The 17939-nt window shown below is 59.5% G+C and overlaps 2 protein-coding genes across 4 annotated transcripts in view; one reads left to right on the forward strand and one right to left on the reverse strand.

Annotated features, from left to right (window-relative positions):
- The window catches only part of SHISAL1 (shisa like 1), an 82041-nt gene that overhangs the window by 63529 nt on the left and 573 nt on the right, over nucleotides 1-17939 (reverse strand). For 2 of the 3 annotated variants that reach the window (XM_067698347.1, XM_067698345.1), the window contains exon 1: nucleotides 17549-17794. The exons of the other annotated variant lie outside the window; for it this stretch is intronic. The gene's annotated coding sequence lies outside the window, so the exon portion shown is untranslated. Of the gene's footprint in view, nucleotides 1-17548; nucleotides 17795-17939 lie in introns of those variants that run through there. 3 annotated transcript variants of the gene reach the window in all.
- On the forward strand, nucleotides 15977-17750 carry LOC137202956 (basic proline-rich protein-like). The gene is made up of 2 exons (XM_067698726.1): nucleotides 15977-16053; nucleotides 16868-17750. Exons 1-2 carry the CDS (start codon nucleotides 15977-15979, stop codon nucleotides 17748-17750), a joined length of 960 nt encoding a protein of 319 aa, XP_067554827.1.

Consider the following 17939-nt stretch of genomic DNA (forward strand, 5'->3'; position numbering starts at 1 on the left):
GGCTCCTTCCCCAGGCTGTGCGCTCGTCCAGGGCAGGGACCCGGGCTCGCGGCTGGGCTCAGTGAGGGTGAGCCCCTCACCCTTATTGCTCCCGAAGGAAGTCGTGCCTCTGCACGCCGTGGATCTGGGAACATCCTGATCTGCCCAGCTCTGGATGGCAGAGACCAGAAACCCTGTCCCTTCCACTCCCCACCACGATCAACCCTGCACCCCAATAAAATGAGAGTGACTCAGTCGGGCCTTGTATCGGCAAAGGAGCACGGCTGCCGGCCTGTGTGGACAGGAACTCAGCTGGTTCTTCCGGGGCCACGAGGAGGCTAGCAGCTGGAGAGAGCCTCAGGCCTACGCCACCGCTGGGGACCCAGCTCAAGCCCGAGGCCTGGGGCCGCCACCTGGGGACTGTCCCCGGGGCCAGGCTCAGGTCCCCCTGCCTTGGTGTCTTCACAGCGCCTCACCAAAAGTCCCATTTTACAGGTGAGCAAACTGAGGCTGTTCTCTGGGAGGTCTCACAGCTCGGAAGCGGCTGAGCTGGGGTTGCAGGGGCGCATCTGGGCTAACACTTCACAGGATGAGAGACCATGCGTGTGGATTCCCCCCGAGGCCCTCAACATCCGTCCTTGGTCAGATGCGGGTCAGTGATGCCACCGCTGGAGACCGTCCTCCATCCCGGGCACTGCCCAGGTGAAGTGCGTTCGTGAGTGCGTTCAGCCCCCTGCCCTCTGAGGAAGGAAACCGAGGCACACGGAGAGGGTGTTGTCCACCTGCCTCCGAAGCTGGGCTGCCTTCCTGGCTGCCCCCTCCCACGCACCCCCAGCCCATCTCCAGCCGGCAGCAGACCTGTCCACCACGGAGGGCTGTCCGCTCCAGCTGCTGTTGGCAACACATCATGTGACCATCTGGACACAGTCAAAGGGCCCTAGGCCTCTACAGCCAGGTCTCCCCTGCCCCCAGGCACTGCCCCGCCCACCACCATCTCCACACTCAGGGCCCCCTGTGCCCCCATAGCTGGCATTTCTGTCGTGGCCAGTGCCACGGTGGCATTTAAAGCCAGGCCACAAAGGAGGATGGCTCCTTCTCCCTCCCTCCCATCGCTGGATCCTGCCTTGGGCCAGACATAAACCTCTTTTCTCATCCCCTGAAGTCACAGGTGCTCTGCTTACGGCAGACAGAGTGCCAGGTCCAGACAGGCCTGGGTGCCCCTTATCTAGTCACCATCCAGGTGGACAGTGGCAGCCCAGGGTGACTGGGGCTGTGATGGGGAAACCAGGGCGCCATGATGGCCCAGGAGAAGTGCCCAACCGTCTGGTGGGATGGGGGGATGGGGATTTAGTTAATCCTCATGCGATCAGGAGGTGCTGTGATTATCCTCAATTTACAAATGAGGAAACTGAGGCACGGAGAGTTTAAGTAACTTGCCCTGGGTCACCCAGCTAGCTGTGGTAAAGCTGGGATTCAACTCACCAGAGGGTCTGGCAGTAACTCCTGATGGACCAGTAAGTGTGGGAGGGCATTCCCGGCAGAGAGACTAAGACACACGCGGCAAAGTGAGGGTTCATTCAGTGCAATAAATATGGGACCAGTTTGGGGGCAGTGCTCACCCAGGTAACGGGGCTTCCCGTCTTGCCTGTGGTCTGAGGGTCAGCACAGCAGCAGAGAAAAAGAAGGAAGGGCTCTGACCTTGGGGTCCTAATGCTTGGGCTCTGCCACTTCTCAGCTGTGTGACCCTGGGCCAGTGCCTTCCCCTCTCTGAGCTGGGCTGCCTCAGCCAGATCCCGGGCCCCTACGTCATATGAAGGTGCAGCTGTGTCACTGCCTTTACTCCTGGTGATGACCCCATGCAGTAGGAATTCCTCTATCCTCTTTAACAGAGCCTGTGATCCCAGCACAGACCAGCCTGCCTGGCGGGCTGGTGGGGGGCGGGGGAAGGGGGGATGGGGCCGGGCTGGAGAGAGCACAACCCCACAGCAAGCTCGCGGAGGCTAATTTCACGGCATCCTCTTGCGCACGGTGGGTCCTCAGTGACTGTGGGATGAGTGGCACTAACACCCCTCCTGGGCTCAGCAAAGGCCCTGCTGACCCCCGCGGGCGCGAGGTACGAGAACGTTCTCAGAGGCCATTTTTGAGAGGAAAACCCTGGGGGTGGCCCAGCTGGATAGGCGGGAGAACGCATGGCAGGATGTCCAAACACTGAATGCTCTACAGCGGCCAAACTGAACCGTCGCCACGCCAAGCGTCACAGGGCATTTTAGCAACCAGGGCTCAGGGAGAAACTTCGGTCCCCAGATCAAACGCTGCACGATCCACTTTAGGAAGCTAAAAAGAGCTTAAAAATGTAGAAAGCGTGTAGCCGTGATAAGGGCACAGAGAGGAGCGGGGGTACCGGTGTGGCCCCCAGGGGACGGGGTGGGTGTTCCAGCTGTTAACGCTGGCTGGCAGGTTCAAGGATGTTTATCCCTGTGCTGGGGTCTTCTGATTCCAGCAAGGATTGATCTCCTCCTTCCGGGGAGCCCCAGACACTCTGCCCCGTCAAGTACTTCCTGGTCATGAGCTTTCGATGACTCGGTTTCCTCGCCTATAAATTGGGGACGTTGGCCCTGAAAGGTCCTCCTGTGCCCGGCAGCGCGCCCCAACCAGGTGGGCCCCTGTGAGGTAACCCAGGCATGGAATCCCACCGCCACCTCGCAGCTGCCCGGGCAGGTCACCTGGCCTCGGGGAGGCTCAGCTTCTCCTCTGTAAGTGGGTGTCCTGCCCCTTCCCACCCCTCCCAGGTCACGGGAAGATGAGAGATGAAGAGGGCGCCGTGTGGGAGGTACCCTCGATCATTCACAAAGTGACGTTAGATGATTCGGGGGTGGCAGCCCGGGTCTCTGCCTGAGCCAGGGGATGAAACCAAACAGACGTTGGTAACTGAATGCACCGCAAAGTGCAGATGCCAGGGGTGGGGGAGGCAGCAGAGCCCCTGATAGGGGCCAAGCGCTCTCAGCTGTGCCCCTGACACCCTGCCTTCCCGCCATCACGCTCCCCCAACCCAAGGAAGGCAACACACTCTGACTTGCCGAAGAGTCGTCACTGTCCCCGACGGCGGAGCCCGGTGTGGACCCCAGACATGGAACCGACCAGGCCAGGTAATCGAGCTGGGCCTGTTGTGCCCCGGCACGTGGTGCGCCCGGGGTGAGGTGCCTGGGTCGAGGGTGTAGCATGTGCTGGGGAAGAAGAGTGCATCAGCTCAGGCCCTCGGAGAAGCGAGGGACCTCTCAGAGCCTTGGCTTTCTCTTCCGTCTAAGGAGTATGGAAACTGTTGTGAGGGACCCTGGAGGTGGCTGGACCGGGGCTGCCTGGAGTGTGGCCCCGCGCTCCGCTTGGGAGCTCATTAGCAGCGCAGGGTCTGGGGCCCCCCGGGACCCGTCGGATTAGAACAAGGGTGGATAAGGCAAGGAATCTGCGTTCTACCAGCTTTCCGGGGGATTCTGACGCACACTCACGTATGAGAACCAGTGGGCTAGGTCGGAGGCGGGGACGTTTACCTGTGAAGGGCCACACACTAGATATCACGGGCTTCGTGGGCCAGGAGGGCTCATCACAGTGACTCAGCTCTGCCGTTACAGCAAGAAAGCAGCCCTAGACAATACAGGCTGCACGGCAGCGGCTGTGTGCTAATAAAACTTTACTAACAGAGCCAGGCAGCCCCGTTTTCTAACCCCCGTGCCTTGGTACCCAAAGTACAGTCCGCAGCCCATCGCGGCAGCATCTCCAGGGAGCTGGCAGGGCCTCCACCTGCTGCATCCCAGGCTGCGTGCTAACCTGTCCACACTCAGTTCTGCAGGCAGCTACGGGCCCTGCGGGTTCCTTCTGGGTCTAAGGGGGGCCGGGTGGCGGGGGAGCTGGGAGAGGGGCTGCCTAGCCAGTCTAACAAACCATGGTACCAACGCGGCTAATTGGAAGCAGCTGCCGTTGCAACCAGAGACTTAGCTGTGATTAAGCGAAGTTGCCTTTAGGCCAATCAACTTCAAAATTATGCAAATAGGGCCGCAGCAGAGACCACAGGGGTGGTGCCGAGTAGGCTCCCCGACCCAGCCCGGCACTCTCAACCCCCCGCGGCCGGCCTGGAGGGCCCGCGGCCACGTTCCCATGGACCAGCTCCACTTCTGGGGATTAACAAGCCTGCCACCCACATTCTCTGTAAACTGGCACCAGAGCGGCTGAGCCAAGAGGGAGGTGAACCAGCAGCCACCCGGAGACAGCGGATCCGCCCCCCAGCCCCCCGTTTGAAAGCGATGGCTCGCCAGGCCTCGGTCGCCAGCCTGGCCCTCAGGGAGCCGGCCAGGGGGTGCTGCACACCAAGAGGGCTCCCTGGCGGCAATGGCTGAACATGGAGGAACACAGGACACTCCCAAAGGGGGCAGGAGGCGGCTCTCGGCCAGCCTCCCCGAGCGCTTGCAAACTCTGGCTCACCGCCACCAGCTCTCCCGGGCCCCAACCTGGACAGACAGTGGCCTCCTCCTGCCCATCTCCACTCCTGGGAGCTCCGGCACTCCACATTTGTTGCACCCCAAACTGAACTCCTCAGCCATCCTAGCCCATTGGGCTTTGCTGCCTCCCTCTGCCGGCCCCACCCTTAGCTGATGTCCCAGGAAGCGTGAGTGGCCGCCACCGGAGTGGAGTGAGGGGCAGGGGCCAGGAGAGAGAGACACGGAAGACCCCTCTCCCGCGCGCCCCTTCAGGGGCGCTCCCTGAGTCCTCATCCTGGTCTCGGAGGACGGCAGTGTCATATGTCCTAGGGAGGGAAGCCCGGCTCTCAGGCCCGAGGTCATCATGTCCAGGGGCTGTCAGGTGTCTGGTTAGAGGCTGGATTCTGGAATCAGACCAAACTGCTCTGAGCCATTTCACTGACATTTTTCTCTTCCTGTCTGCTGGCCCCTCTTCCCAGCCTGGGGCACCTCCCCAGCAAAGCCGGTAGCAGCCCGCACTCCCTCTGCTTTTGCTCTCTCCTCCCCACATTGGTGACCCATTCCAATTCTGACTTTACACTCTGGAAACAAAAGAATTGCTAAGAAATGTGCCTTCGGGCGGCGTTCAGAGAGGCCAGAGCCCTCTGACCGTCCCCCAGGTGGGCTCTGACACCTAAGACACTTAAGAGGGAGCAGGGAGCAAGGGGCTGAACACAGGCCCCTGATGGAGGGAAGTCCCCGCCCTCAGGCTGACAGCGCCCCTCCCAGCAGGGGTGGTCCCTGCTACTGGGGCAGAGGCTGGTGCCAGGATGAGCCTCTATCACTGGGTCCTACAGGGGCCAAACGCAGCTCCCGGGCCCATCATGGCAGGCTTCCTCCTTTGCAAAACTGAACATTGCTTATCATGCAGAGAAAATTGATAAATTTTATAGTGTAAGTTGACGTCTAGGTAAACAGTATTATGGAGGTCTAATTCGTGTGCCACTGTGGGGAATGCTGGCTCTAAAATTTCTGGGGAACGGAGAGGTAACATCAAAAAGCATTTACGGGAGAGCCCTGCCGACAGGAAACCGGATCAGAACTGGGGTGCGAGGGTGGGACTTCAAGGGGAGGTGGGTGCTAGGCCGGTGCCGGGCAGAGGGCGGCCAGAGAGAGGACAGAGAGTGCAGACAGGCTTGCAGGAGGGGACACGGTTGCCCTGTGACCCTGGGCACGCCACTTAGCCTCTCTGGGCCTCTCCCCGGAAAGTGGGGTGCTCACCCCAGCCTCACGTGGGTGGTGTGAGATTAAATGAGATAGTAGAAGTGAAACCTGGCCCCCGAGCTGGGAGCTCAGTAGGTGCTCAGTAAACAGGGCTTCCATTCCCATCCTCTGACTGGCTGGGGGTTGGCTTAGAGCTGTCGCATATGCTGTCACATCCGTTCTCTTAGGTGAGTTGCACGTGATCCTGAGCAGTGGCCGGGGGAGGTTATTAGCCTCAGTTGAAGACGCGGAGGCTCAGAGAGGCTGTCGTTTCTGAGGGTCACACAGCTCAGACAGAGTAGACCTGGGACTAGCACCTGGGGCCCTAGAGTCTCAGCACAGGTTCCCCCCACTATGTCAAGCTGGCCTCGCCCAGCACAGTCTGCACATCCCCGGCATGGTTAAGGGTGGGCGCGAAGACATCTGGGGCTCGCAGGGCCCTCCGTGCTGTGGCATAACCCCCCTTCTCAGCTGGGGGCGACTTGCCCTGGACTGGGCTCCAGGGTGCAGACACAGAACCCAAACGAGAGTTAAGCAGTGTCTAATGACGGGGCTTCCACACTGGAAACGGGAGAATGAGACCATCCTTGAGCACTTACTGTGCGCTGCCCAGCCCCGTGCCAGGCATTTGACAAATACGGTCTCCTTTAACTTTCAGAAAAAGGGGGACGACCGCTCAATTTGCAGATGAGACAACTAAGACTCAGAGAGGTTGTGTCACCTGCCCAAGGTCACACAGCTGCTGAGCTACTGGGACTTGGGCCCGAGCTGGTCTGGTTTCTAAGTCAAGGTTCTTTCTGGGCCTTAGGCTCTTGGCCTTGAGTATCTGGGGAAGGAGGGAGCTGCCACTGCCCCAAACTAAACCACTGGGAATTTCCCCCTCTCCCAATGCCTGGAGGAAAACAGAAGAGACCATTCTCTGGGGATGGGAATCTGTTGGTCTCATTTCCCACCAGCACTGGAGCCCTCCCCTTCCCCCCCCCCACCACCCCGGCACTCAGGACTTCCCCAAAGGTCCAGCCCCTGGTTGAACTCCCTCTGGAACTCAATGCATCACAGCCCCCGGGGAGTCTGTTCCCTCTGGGGGACAATTCAGACTGGAAAGCGGAGAGGGGGGATCTGCACTGCTGCCCCCCTACCCTCCTCCCCAGTCCCCCTTGCTCAGGCCCCACACTGAACAAGCTTATTTTTTTATTTGTTTTGAACAAGCTTACTTTAAAATAATCAGCATTTGGCCCCAGTGGTGAAAGACCCCTCAGGAGTTGTGTCGGCAGGAAAAGAAAGCATCCTTGGAGGGGAGGCCCTGCCTCCTGGCTCTCAGACCTGGTTCCTGGCCCCAGGGATGGTGGGGGGCTACATCCAGGTCTTGGGGTCGCAGCTCTGGTTCCAATCCCACCTCCACCACTAACAAACTGGTGGCCATGAGCTGGTCACTTCATTCAAAGCCTCTGTTCCTCCCTCCCTCTCTTCCATCCATCATTCAGGCAGGAAACCTACTAGGTGCCAGTCCCAGCTCTAGGCCCTGAGGATACAGGAGTGAACCAGACACACCCGGTCCTTGGCATGGAGACGCCTTGGTCTGCCTTTTTGGTACGTCCATGTCTGAGGCCCCTGCAGACTGCTGGCTCCCCGAGGCTGCAGCCGGGGAGGACGTCCCTCTGAGACCCCTGGCGGCCCAGCCCAGCACTGGGCAGGGGGTAGGAGGGGGCCAGGGAAGCGGCGGAGCGGGCGGTGAGGGGGTGAAAGGCCCCGGCCATGGCCTCGGACAGTCTACGAATAAACTCCAGCTCATCGCTCTTCCCAACTGAGATAGAAAATAGCTTTCACACTATATTTTCTGATTTTTTTTTCACTTCACTGCTTCTAAATTGATCCAGAACAGATTGTCCAATTGTTTAAATTTCAGGAGAAAAATCTCCTAATCTTTCCCTAGTCCTGCCCAGAATTCTGCCTGGCCCCAGCCCTCCCCCAGAGACCCCACTCCTCGGCCAGCCCCCAGCTGGATGTCCGGGGCTGACCTGGACTTGCCCGCTGGCCTATGGACTTGTAGGTGATAGACAGGGGCTCACCCGGGATAGGCGGGTCTGCATTCCCAGATGGTGCTCATGCCTGGACCCACTGGAAAGAAAGGCTTTGTTTTCCCAGGAAGGACCAAACTTGCCCAACACTGTAAGGCATTGGAGCCACACAGGAGCCTGGTGGCCCAGGTGGAATGAGAGGCTGCCACCTGCCTCCTCTCCTATCAGGAAAGTACTCTGGGTGCCTGGATGAGCCACACAATATAAGCAACTGTGAAGTGCTGTCATTATTCCTATTGACTATGGCAGCAGGGCAAACAGGTGTCATCTTGGGTGCCTACAGGATCGACTGGTTGGGACTGCCTGGGGGGCTGGGCCGAGGCACATCCTGACTCGATACTGTGATGGATTGATTAGCAATGTCTGCCCTAGGCACAGCAGTGGCTGGTGGTGGTACACAAGCCACATATCTGCCATCCTGCATCTACAGAGTCAAGTCCAAACTCCCTAACTAGCCAGAGTCCTTGGAGATCAAGCCACTGCCGACTTCTACAGCCTCACCTCCACAGCTTTCCACAAATACCATGGGACAGCCATGCTATCCAGAAGTTTCTCAAACCTCTTCCTCTGGGCTCCATATGCATTGTTTCCTCTACCTCAAGATCACCCCACCCCTTGCCTATCGGCCTGGTCGACTCATCCTCCATCTCCTTGGGTGCCACCTCCTCTGACAAGTCCTCCTTGATGTCTGGCCCCTTTTCCCCAGGGAGAGTCCCTGCCCTGTCCTCCTGTTCTCACCCACATCGGTGCGATCCCTTACGTGGGACTTGAACCCGGGCAGAAGAGCCTTCCTGCGGACTTGGAGCCCCACCAGGGCAAGCCCTGGGTGCAGTCTTTGGAGGGAATGATCACATGACACATACCCAGGCTAATGGCTTGCCCGCTCCTGTCTGACAGCCAGCCCCTTTGGAGGAGGCCACAGGCGGCAGCAGAAACCAGACTCCAGATGTTAAGGACCCCACTGCCCTCAAGCTCCAGGCCCAGACGACGCTGGGGCAGCCTCAGTGCAGACCCTCACTGGCTCCTGCCAGGCCCCGCCCGTCCTTAGGGCCTCGCTACCCCATGTCTCTCTCCGCCAAAGAGAAGGAATTCAAATAACAGTGACAAATGAGTGGGGACGCGTGGAGGGCTCCCTCCTGGAGCGCTTTGCCTCCGTGACCCTCACTGGACGCGTTGCAGGAGGGCCTGCGGTGGACCCACGTTGCAGAGGAGGAAACTGAGGCAGAGAGGACGGAGGTGGCTGGGCAACGCCACCCACATGTGAAGGGGTGGGCACAGGAGTGTGGTGACCCGTACCCCCACGCATGCGCCCTCCTGACCACTGAGGGCACTCTGCCTTCCCCCCACCCCACGTGAGAAGATCCAAGTCCTGGCTTTGCTACTTAGCAGCTGTGTGCCCCTGGGGAAGCCATAGCCCTTCTCTGAGCCTTGGGTGGGACAGCAATCCATCCTTGCTCAGGTATGTTCTGAGAATTAAAGCAGGCAGTGTTTGTAAAGCACCCAGGAAAGGGCTCGGTGTAGACGGGAGGAGCTCTCAGCAGCTCAGGGCTCTGGGGACCCTTGGGCCCAGCACCCCATCCCTGGGGCCGTTCCGTGGCCTCAGCAGATTGGAGGTGCCCTCCACCCTCACTCCTTCCCCGACTCCGTGCCTGGAGCCCCCTTGGGAAGGAATCAGATGGCCCACAGGCTGGTGGTCCACACTGCCTGCACCATGCCCGTCCCCAGCTCCAGAACCTCCCTGCAACCTGCCGTCTGCCGCGTGGAGCCCAAACATCTCCTCTGACTTCCCGTGCACCTTTACAGATCACAAACCACGCTCAGTGCGTGGTCTTTGCACATCACCGTCCCCCCAGAGGAAGACAGCCTTCTCCCGTATTATGGAGGAAGAAAGAGAGGTTCAGATAAGCCCTGGAACTTCCCTGCCCTGAAGGGGAGGAGGTCACAGTCTGAATGCAGCTCCTTCTTGCACCAAAACCGCACTGTCAGGGACACCAAGCAACCTGGGGCCCCAGACTCGGGTCACCATCCCTGGTGCCTGGAAGTGGGGGAGAAGCTCATGCAGAGAAGAGAGATCATATCTGGCTAAAAACTCACTCCATCTCATGGCTCATGGCCCTCAAAGAGAAGCCTCTGCCCCCGTCCCTGGGCGCCTTCCAGAGCTTCCCCGAACTTAGGCTTTTGAAGTTTCCTGACAGCCATCACTCACTCACTCACTCATTCATTTACTTACCCATCCATCCATCCACCCATCTATCCATCAGTCCATCCCTTCATTCACAGACCTGTCTGAAGCATGCCTGAGCTAGAAGCTGGCTACAGAGCTAAACCAGGAACAAGGTGGTCTCTACCCTTTGAGGACAGAGAAAAACTCCACTGCTTCTGTGCCCACTGGGTGTTTCTGTTATTAAATGTGGTGATAATGCTAACAGTATTATTTACTGAGCACTTACTATGTGCCAGGCTCTACACCAAACACGTTCCTTGAATCAACTCTTTTAATTCCTGCAAGAACCCTGCGAGGTAAGTGCTATCCCCATTTTTAGAGGAAGAAACTGAGGCTCAGAGAGGTCACATAACTTGCCTAAGGTCACACAGCTATTAGCGGTGGAAACTGGGATTCAAATCCTGACAGCCCCTTTCAGAACTCAGGGATAAGATAATAAATAATGGTTATCACTGTAATTGATCCAGGGGCCTGGAATGTCACAGTCCTTACCTTTAATCCTCAAAATCACCCTTGTAAGTTATTATTATTATTATCAGCTTTCTCAAGCGGATTTAAAAAATTAGGATACTGAGGCTCAGAGAGTGAGATAAGCAGCCCAGCACCGGCCACAGGTAGGGGGTGGAGCTGGTGTGTGAAAACAGGCAGGTGAGATCCAGAGCTGGCTCCCTTGCCGCCCTGCTCTGTGGTTGCCATGGCACTGGGCAGGCACCAGAGCGGTCTAACGGTTCACTTGATTCATGTCCTCACTCAGTCCACAGGCAGTCTTGGAATCCCCTGCGCGGGGGATTCCCAGATGATTGGGTCTGGTTCCTGCCGGGCTGCTTCCCCGAAGGGCTGGGGCAATGCTGGCAGAGTAACAGTTAATAAGGTGAGACTACAAAGAGCTGACCTGTCTTTGAATAGACACGATGCACTAAGGAAGCTGCAAATTCCTCTTACCCGGTTCGTGCAATAAGCCGTTTCCCAGATGAGGAAACTGAGGCTCACAGGTTATGTAACTCGACCAGGGTCACAGAGTTAGGAACAAGCAGAGGGGAGACATGTCCAGGGTGGATCCGAGGCTGCTCCCCCACGATCTGCGCCAGGAGCTTCCCTGCAGCTCTGCTTCTCGCCCTGACGATGGGCCTCAGCTCAGAGGCTCTGCTCATTCCCCAAAGGCCTCATGGTCCCAGGGATCAGATTCCGGGCAGCGACACCCAGGTGATGCCATATTCCCGATCTGCTCCCGGAAAAATCTAAACAGAGCCCTTCAGAAGCAAGCCCATGGGAGGGCGTGCTGTCCTCCCACTGAGCTGAAGGCTGGACTCCGCTGGCCAGGCCTCCAGGGCTCGGTGAGGATGCCAGGCTTCCTGCAAATGGGTAGAGAGAGGCTCCGTCCCCCGATTTTCTGGATGCAGAGACCGAGCCTGGCAGCTCTGGCACGGACATTCTGGGACCCCTGTCCGGAAACCCAGCCTGGGCTGTAGCCGAGAAGGAGAAGCAGGGCTCAGGTGGAGGGAGAAAGGGGATCTTCCAGACTTTGGTATTACTGTCTGTAATTCTTTGATTTAATTTTTAGAATTTCCCTTTAGCAGCTTACGATACTGATACTTGCTCTGCTGTCCCCAGTGAGCCCATCTGACCCAGAGCCTTGGGCTTCAGAGCTCTGGCTGGGACCCCGGCCACCTGCTTCCCCTCTCTGGGCTGTTCTCCTTAGGGAAAGGGAGACTTGGAGGTTGGCCTTGGGGTTGCCTGAGGGTGCTGGAAGATAATGGACAAGAAAGGGCTTTGTAATAAAGGAACTGCAAACTTTAAAATCTGAAGATGCCCTTGGGAGGCCATGCCTGTCTGAGACCCACTGAAGACTTTCCTCAGGCTGCTCCTCTGCCTGAATGCCCTCTGTCCACTTCTGCCTGGCACACGCCTATCTATGCTTCAAGACTCAAACCTAAAGTTACCTCCTCCAGGAAGCCCTCCCTGACCTGACCTCAGGCAGGGTGGGACCTTGCAGATGACTGTTTTTCTTCTGTTCTCCTGCCCCCAACAAATACACCGCAAAACCCACCAGGGCAGGGTCCTGTTTTAATTGTCTCTTGTCCCCGGAGCCTGGCACTATGTCTGGCACAGGGTGGGTGCCCCGGAAATGTGGAATGAGCCAACGCTTAAATGCGTTTTCTGTTGGTCTATAAATCCAGCTGCACATGGACGATTCTCCCGACAAAGGCAAGGAACTCAAAGTGAAAGCGAATCACCATCGGTTCGGTAACCTGCTCAGGGAGCCGCGGAGGAAATTATGGCGCCGGATTACGGAAGGAATTGGCCTTTATTTTTCATTTGTGCCAATATCTAAGAAAGCGGCACTTTATTTTCAGCCCATCGTGTGCCGAGGAGCTTCAGACCTGGCACAGGAGACAAACTTTCCCAGCCCCACTTCCCAATGCAAATCTCGCAGCCTCAGCGCAGCGGACGTCTCCGCCCTCCGCCGGGCGTTTCTCAGACGCTTGCCAGGAAGGAATAATCAGATTATGTAGCTGGGTTTTAAAAGATCATGGTTTGTCTCATTTTCCAGGGAAGTGTGAACCAAAAAAAAAAAAAAAAAACAGAAAAAAAAATGTTTGCCCCTCCCAGGGTTCTGTTAAGAGATTCCAGAACTTAATGCAGTGTTAAATTGGTGTAATTCGGGAAACTCATGCATTATTTCTTAATTTCTTAAAGGCGAGTTTGCACGCATCTGCTGGGGTAGGTGTGCATGCAGACAGATGGGCGGTGACGGGAGTGTGTGCCCCAGACAGGGGAGGAAGGGGGCAGCCTGTCCAAAATACGCCAAAAGGGAACGCTCCATTCATGTCTGATGGCCGGAAATACGGGACAGGAGGCATTTGCACTTCATCCCTCGACTTCTGCTTTTCCGCTTGGATGGTCAGGGAGGGAGAGATTCCGAAGCCTCTTCCTGATGGGAGAGCCTTGGGGTTTTCAGGGCAAATTTCACCATCCAAGGAGCTGTTTACACCCCTCCCCCACCCTGGGCAGCGGCTTCAGCGGCTCTGGCTGACACCCACCGGGTCTGCATCGTGTCATGAACATCCTTGGCCTTCGAGGACGCCCAGTTCACTGTGACCTTGAGCATATGCCACCAGCCCGCTCTGGGCCTCTGTGTCCCCAACCGTACATGGGTAAGCGGACAAGCTTCTAGCTCCCTATCAGGCCCCTAAACAGCAGCTCTTCGGGCTTCCCACCATCACGGCACAGCACAGCACAGGGGCCTCGGAGATGCTGGGGTCCTTGACTCTATCTGCCCCTCCCCCCAGCTACAGGATGTGGAGGGTGGAGGCCCTCACACCGAAGATTCTGCCAGCCCCTTTCCCACCACCACCTTCATGAAACCCACTAGACAGGCACCAAGTCTCTGCACTGCTGAACGGGAAAACCCAGGCTCAGAGGGCAAGGGCTTTGCTGGAGAGTGGTAACACCGGGATGCCCAGAGGAGGCCCTCCAGAAGATTCCCAACCCGCTCACAGCTAAGGGGGAAAAGGAAGGAGCAGCCCGTCACAAGTGGGCCAAGCTGGCGTGTGGGAGGGGGTACGCTAGCAGAGCCAGGGGTGCTGGGACAGCCACGGTCTCAGCTCAGAGTTATTTACTCACATAGTCAGTTGTCAAACAGATCCTGAGCCTTGGTCACGTCTAGGGGCGGGTTTGAGGGGTCTTGGGCTGTTCTCTACCTTTCTAGGGGGTCAACCATGGGCGTGTGTCAAGGAATGTGTGTGCTGGAGGAGCGAAGGCAGGGAAGGAAAAAAAGGGAGGGGGGAGGGGGGAGGAGGAGACAGGACCTCTTCCCTGCCAGTCCCTGTGCGGGGCGAGACCGACACCAACAGAGTGGGTGACATCCGGCATTCCCAGGAGAGCATGGCCCAGGGTGGGCAGGGCCCCTGGTCACCCTTCTCACTTTCACTGGCTCCAGACGTTCAGGACCCCACCTTACAGAAGACTGTTTAGGAAACAAGGCCCCGCAGTTCTTAGGGCTTGACTACTGCTTCAGTAACTTCTAGAAAGAGTGGCTGGGCTGGGAAAAGCCACTCTCGGAGAGCCGGAGATGGGCTCTGAGTTCATTCTAAGATCAATATGAATCTGTCGTGTGACTCAGCTGGGTCAAAGCTCAAGCAAGAGGCTGAATTTATAGAGGTAGAGCATCCCCAAGAAGGGAGGTGATATCTTTCATCTGAGCCTAACACGGGCCACGCTCTGGATCCGTCCAAAAGAGAAAAAACAGAACAATGAGTAGGATGTGGGATTCAGCAGACCCTGACCTGCAGCGGCTCACTGCACGGCGTCTGAAGAGCTACCATGGCTGCCATCAGGCACGGGCTGGGCTCCAGGTGGTGGAGTGCAGCGGTTAGGAGCGTGAGAGTAGCTGGCTCATTTCTAGCCTCTCTGAGCCTGTTTTCTCAGCCGTACAACAGGATCGATCACGGCCAGCTCACAGGGTTGGTGTGAGGACTAAATGGGATGATGGGGTTCAGTGCCTGCCCCGCACGGCGCCTGGCACGTAGCAGGCCTCTGGGCCTTTGTGGTCGAGCGCAATCCTATTGCCGTGCAGGTGCGTCCTTAGGCTCATGCAGTGAAGTCGTTTATCACAGACTCGGACGGTTAAAGCAGCCTGACCTGATGTCCACTCGCTACTTTCCCCTCCTAGCAGCCAAGGGCCTGGCGGGGAGGCAGTCCTCTCCCCCCATGTGGCCGGAAGTGGGGAGCATCTGGCAAGGGCTGGGCCGATTGCCCCAGAGAGCTGGAAACCAGACTCTTCTTCTCCTTCTCGCAAACCTCCCTCTTTTCACCCCAATCACAGGCTCCACCCACGGGCCATGGACGTGTCCAAGTGCTGAACTTGACCATCCGCCCCTCCTCCCTGCCCCACCCCCACTATCTAACCCACACCCAGGCTGGGTGGTGGTGGTGCCCAGATCTCCTGCCCTAGCCCTGCTCCAGCTGCACCACCTTCCCCTGCTCACTCCGGCTGCAGCCCCTCCCTGCCCCACCACGCCCCCCTCCAAGCCCCGCCCACCGGTCCACAAGATGCCTCCCTCCCTGCCCCCTGTGGGCCCCCATCTTTGCCCGTGGAGGGTCTCTGCCCGGAACACTGCTGCTCCTCTCTTCTTCTGGCTAATTCAGGCCTGCCTTCCGGACCAGGCTCCGCCAGCCCCGAACCCACCTCAGGCTCTCTGGGAAGATGCTCCCCACCTGCACCCCTGCCACTCAGCTTCCCCCAGGCAGGGCTCCAGCCGCACTGGCTTGTCGGGGGCTGTTTCCTTAAAAGCTTTCAAGAGCAGAGCTGATGCCCTTCCGCAGCAGGCAGGGGGCTCGCCGAGTTGGCTGAAGAAGGGGAGTGAGTGAAAGAATGAATAAATGGAGGGATGGATGGGTGACTGGGACCGAGGGAGTGGCTCTCTTCCGGTCTCCTGATCTCCCGATCTCCCTCGGGACAGGCCTCACTCCCTTTCTCTTTCACTCACAAAGGTCTAAGCAGCACTCGCCCTGCCCCCACCCATCCTGTCCAATCCAGCTGCTCCGATAAGTTCCAGGCTGGGGGCCTGGGAGAGCGGGGGTGGGGCGCGCGCGCGCGCGCACACACACACACACACACACACACACACACACACACACCACATGGCTCCAAGCCAATCTGCTCCCCCAGCTTCCCCATCATACCTCCCAGATGCCTGAGACAGAGTCAAGAATTCAGTGTGATTGGTGACAGTAAAGAAACAGGCAGAAACCCCTCCCTGGGGCTTTCAGCTGGAGCCATGAGGCGCTGGGGCTGCCTAGCTGCAGCGAACTTTCTGGCCACCTCTTGCTTCTGCTCCACATTCAACCCCCAGCCAGGACAGGCACAGCCAACAGCCTCTCTGGGGAGATGGATTCGCGCAGGGAGGTGTCCCACCCTGAGCTGTCACAGGTCTAGGGGATGGTGGGGGACTGACCCCCAATCCCGGGCCACCCTGACCAGCATGGGTATTGTCCTGGCTGACACCAAGGACCAAGGCTGGGCTGCCTGTTTCCCCACCACCTTCAGACCACCTGACAGGTGAGGGAACAGGGGGTGACGGAGGAGCTCCCCTAAGCCTGGTCTGAACGCAGCTTGCTGGCTCAACAGTATTTCAATCGCAGCCCGGAGTGAAATTCACAGGACGACCGTGACTCCAGACACCCTGGGGTCCAGGCCCTCATTCCACAGACTTGGAAACAGGCATCTGCCTAGGGTCACACCGTCAGAACTCACAGAGCTTTCCTGGCGTGGCCTCGCAGCAACCTTCAGCGGTGGGAATGGCGCCCATGCTACTTTACAGATGGGGAAACAGAGGCTCAGAGGGGTCAAGCGCCTTGCCCAAGGTCACACAGCGGGGGAGAGGGGGCTGGAGGCCGCCGGCTGTGATTCCTGGTGCAAGGCACTTTCTGCTCTTCCCATCCCGGCCTGGGTTCCCCGGGCTCCCTTGGGCGGGAGGAGCCGTCACTAAGGCAAGGGATCAGAGAGGCCGAGAGAGGCAGGGGAGACACCAGAGGCCCACAGACACACTCCCAGGCAGATTATATAACTCCCCTGCCCAGCCCCACCGCCCCAGGGCTGCCACCCCGGCAACGGCACAGGGCACCAGACCCAGACGGACGGCCCTGACCCACCAGCCGGCATCAGTTCTCTCTAAAGAGATGACAGTTGGAGGCGCCGGGACGCGCTGGCTTTTTTTTCCTCCTTTCTGGTTTCCTCTGGCTGAGTAACAAATACTAACAATGATAATAATAATTAGAATAAATATAACCTGAAGACGCTTGGGGTCTCGTTGCCATGGCAACCGCTGGAGCTAAGGCACTTCGGAGGCCGCCGCCAGGCCACCCGGCCCCAGGCGCGGGATCAATATTGATTCGGCCCCGGGAGGCGGCGGCGGCTCCCCTGGGGCCCCGCGGCGGCTGGGGAGCGAGGGGCAAGCACTTGGAGGGGTCTTCCTGGTAGCCCGCGCCGCCCAGCTGGGACCCCCGGAACCAGTCGGGTCCCCAGCGTGGCTCCGGAACCCTGCCCGGCGCGCGCGGAGCTCCCGGTTCGCTCAGCTCCAGGACTGGTCCTCGGACGCCGGTCCCCACCTCGGACGCGGATGCCGGTCCCAGCTGCCGCGTCCCTGCACGGTGCGCCCTGGACTGGTCCTCGGACCCGGGCCCGGTCCTCTCCAAGGTCCAGAGACCCCGACCTTGGCGAGCCCTGGCGCGGACCGCAATGCCAGGGCACCGGCTGCCCGACAAGGCTCCTGCCCCCAGAGTCTTCCCCGGGCGTACCCCGTCCCTTTCCACAGCACCCCTGACCCCCGATGCACCGAACTCACCTCTCCCAGCGGGCCCACCCCTCCCCGCCCCGGGCGCCCGCACACCTTCTCGGAAGCCGGGGCGCCGAAGACCCGCCCCCCACTGGCCGGGACCCTCCTCCGCCAGGAGCTCCGCCCCGACCCCTTTCCCCAACCCCTGCGCCCGGACCCTGGCCCGGCGCTCCCCTCCCCCGCGCGGTCCCCGCCCGGCCCGCCCGGGGAGCCGCTCACCTTGTGCCCGCCGCCCGCTCGCTCCTTGCTCCGCCGCCGGGAGCCGGCGCCCGCGGGGCTGAGCCGCCTACCGGGGCGCGGGGCCGCTCACGCCCCCGCGGTGCCCCAGCCGCCGCCGCAACAGTTGTCCCAGCTCCGGGGGCTGCGGGGCCGCGGGGACTCGGGGCTCCGGGGCCGGCGCCGGGAGAGCGCCCGCTCTTAGGCGCGCGGGGCGCGGGCTCGGGCTGGCGCTCCGGCTCGCGGACCGGCCGCCGGCCGCATGCCCCGCCGGCCGCCCCGCCAAGCGCCCGCCGCTACTGGGCGGCCCGCGCCGCCCGCCAGCCCGCCGGCCCCGAGCCCCGCGCCGCGCCCGCCGCCGCCGCCGCGCTCATGCTCGCCGGCCCCGCGCTCG

The sequence above is a fragment of the Pseudorca crassidens genome, chromosome 11 (genome assembly GCF_039906515.1).
Source record: "Pseudorca crassidens isolate mPseCra1 chromosome 11, mPseCra1.hap1, whole genome shotgun sequence".
NCBI lineage: Eukaryota > Metazoa > Chordata > Mammalia > Artiodactyla > Delphinidae > Pseudorca > Pseudorca crassidens.

What these genes read in the sequence shown, in the direction of transcription:
- LOC137202956 (XM_067698726.1), top strand. Translation starts at nt 15,977, where the DNA reads ATGGGTATTGTCCTGGCTGACACCAAGGACCAAGGCTGGGCTGCCTGT. An exon ending in ACCTTCAGACCACCTGACAG is followed by an intron (nt 16,054 to 16,867) that starts GTGAGGGAACAG and finishes ACCCGGCCCCAG; the next exon opens with GCGCGGGATCAATATTGATT.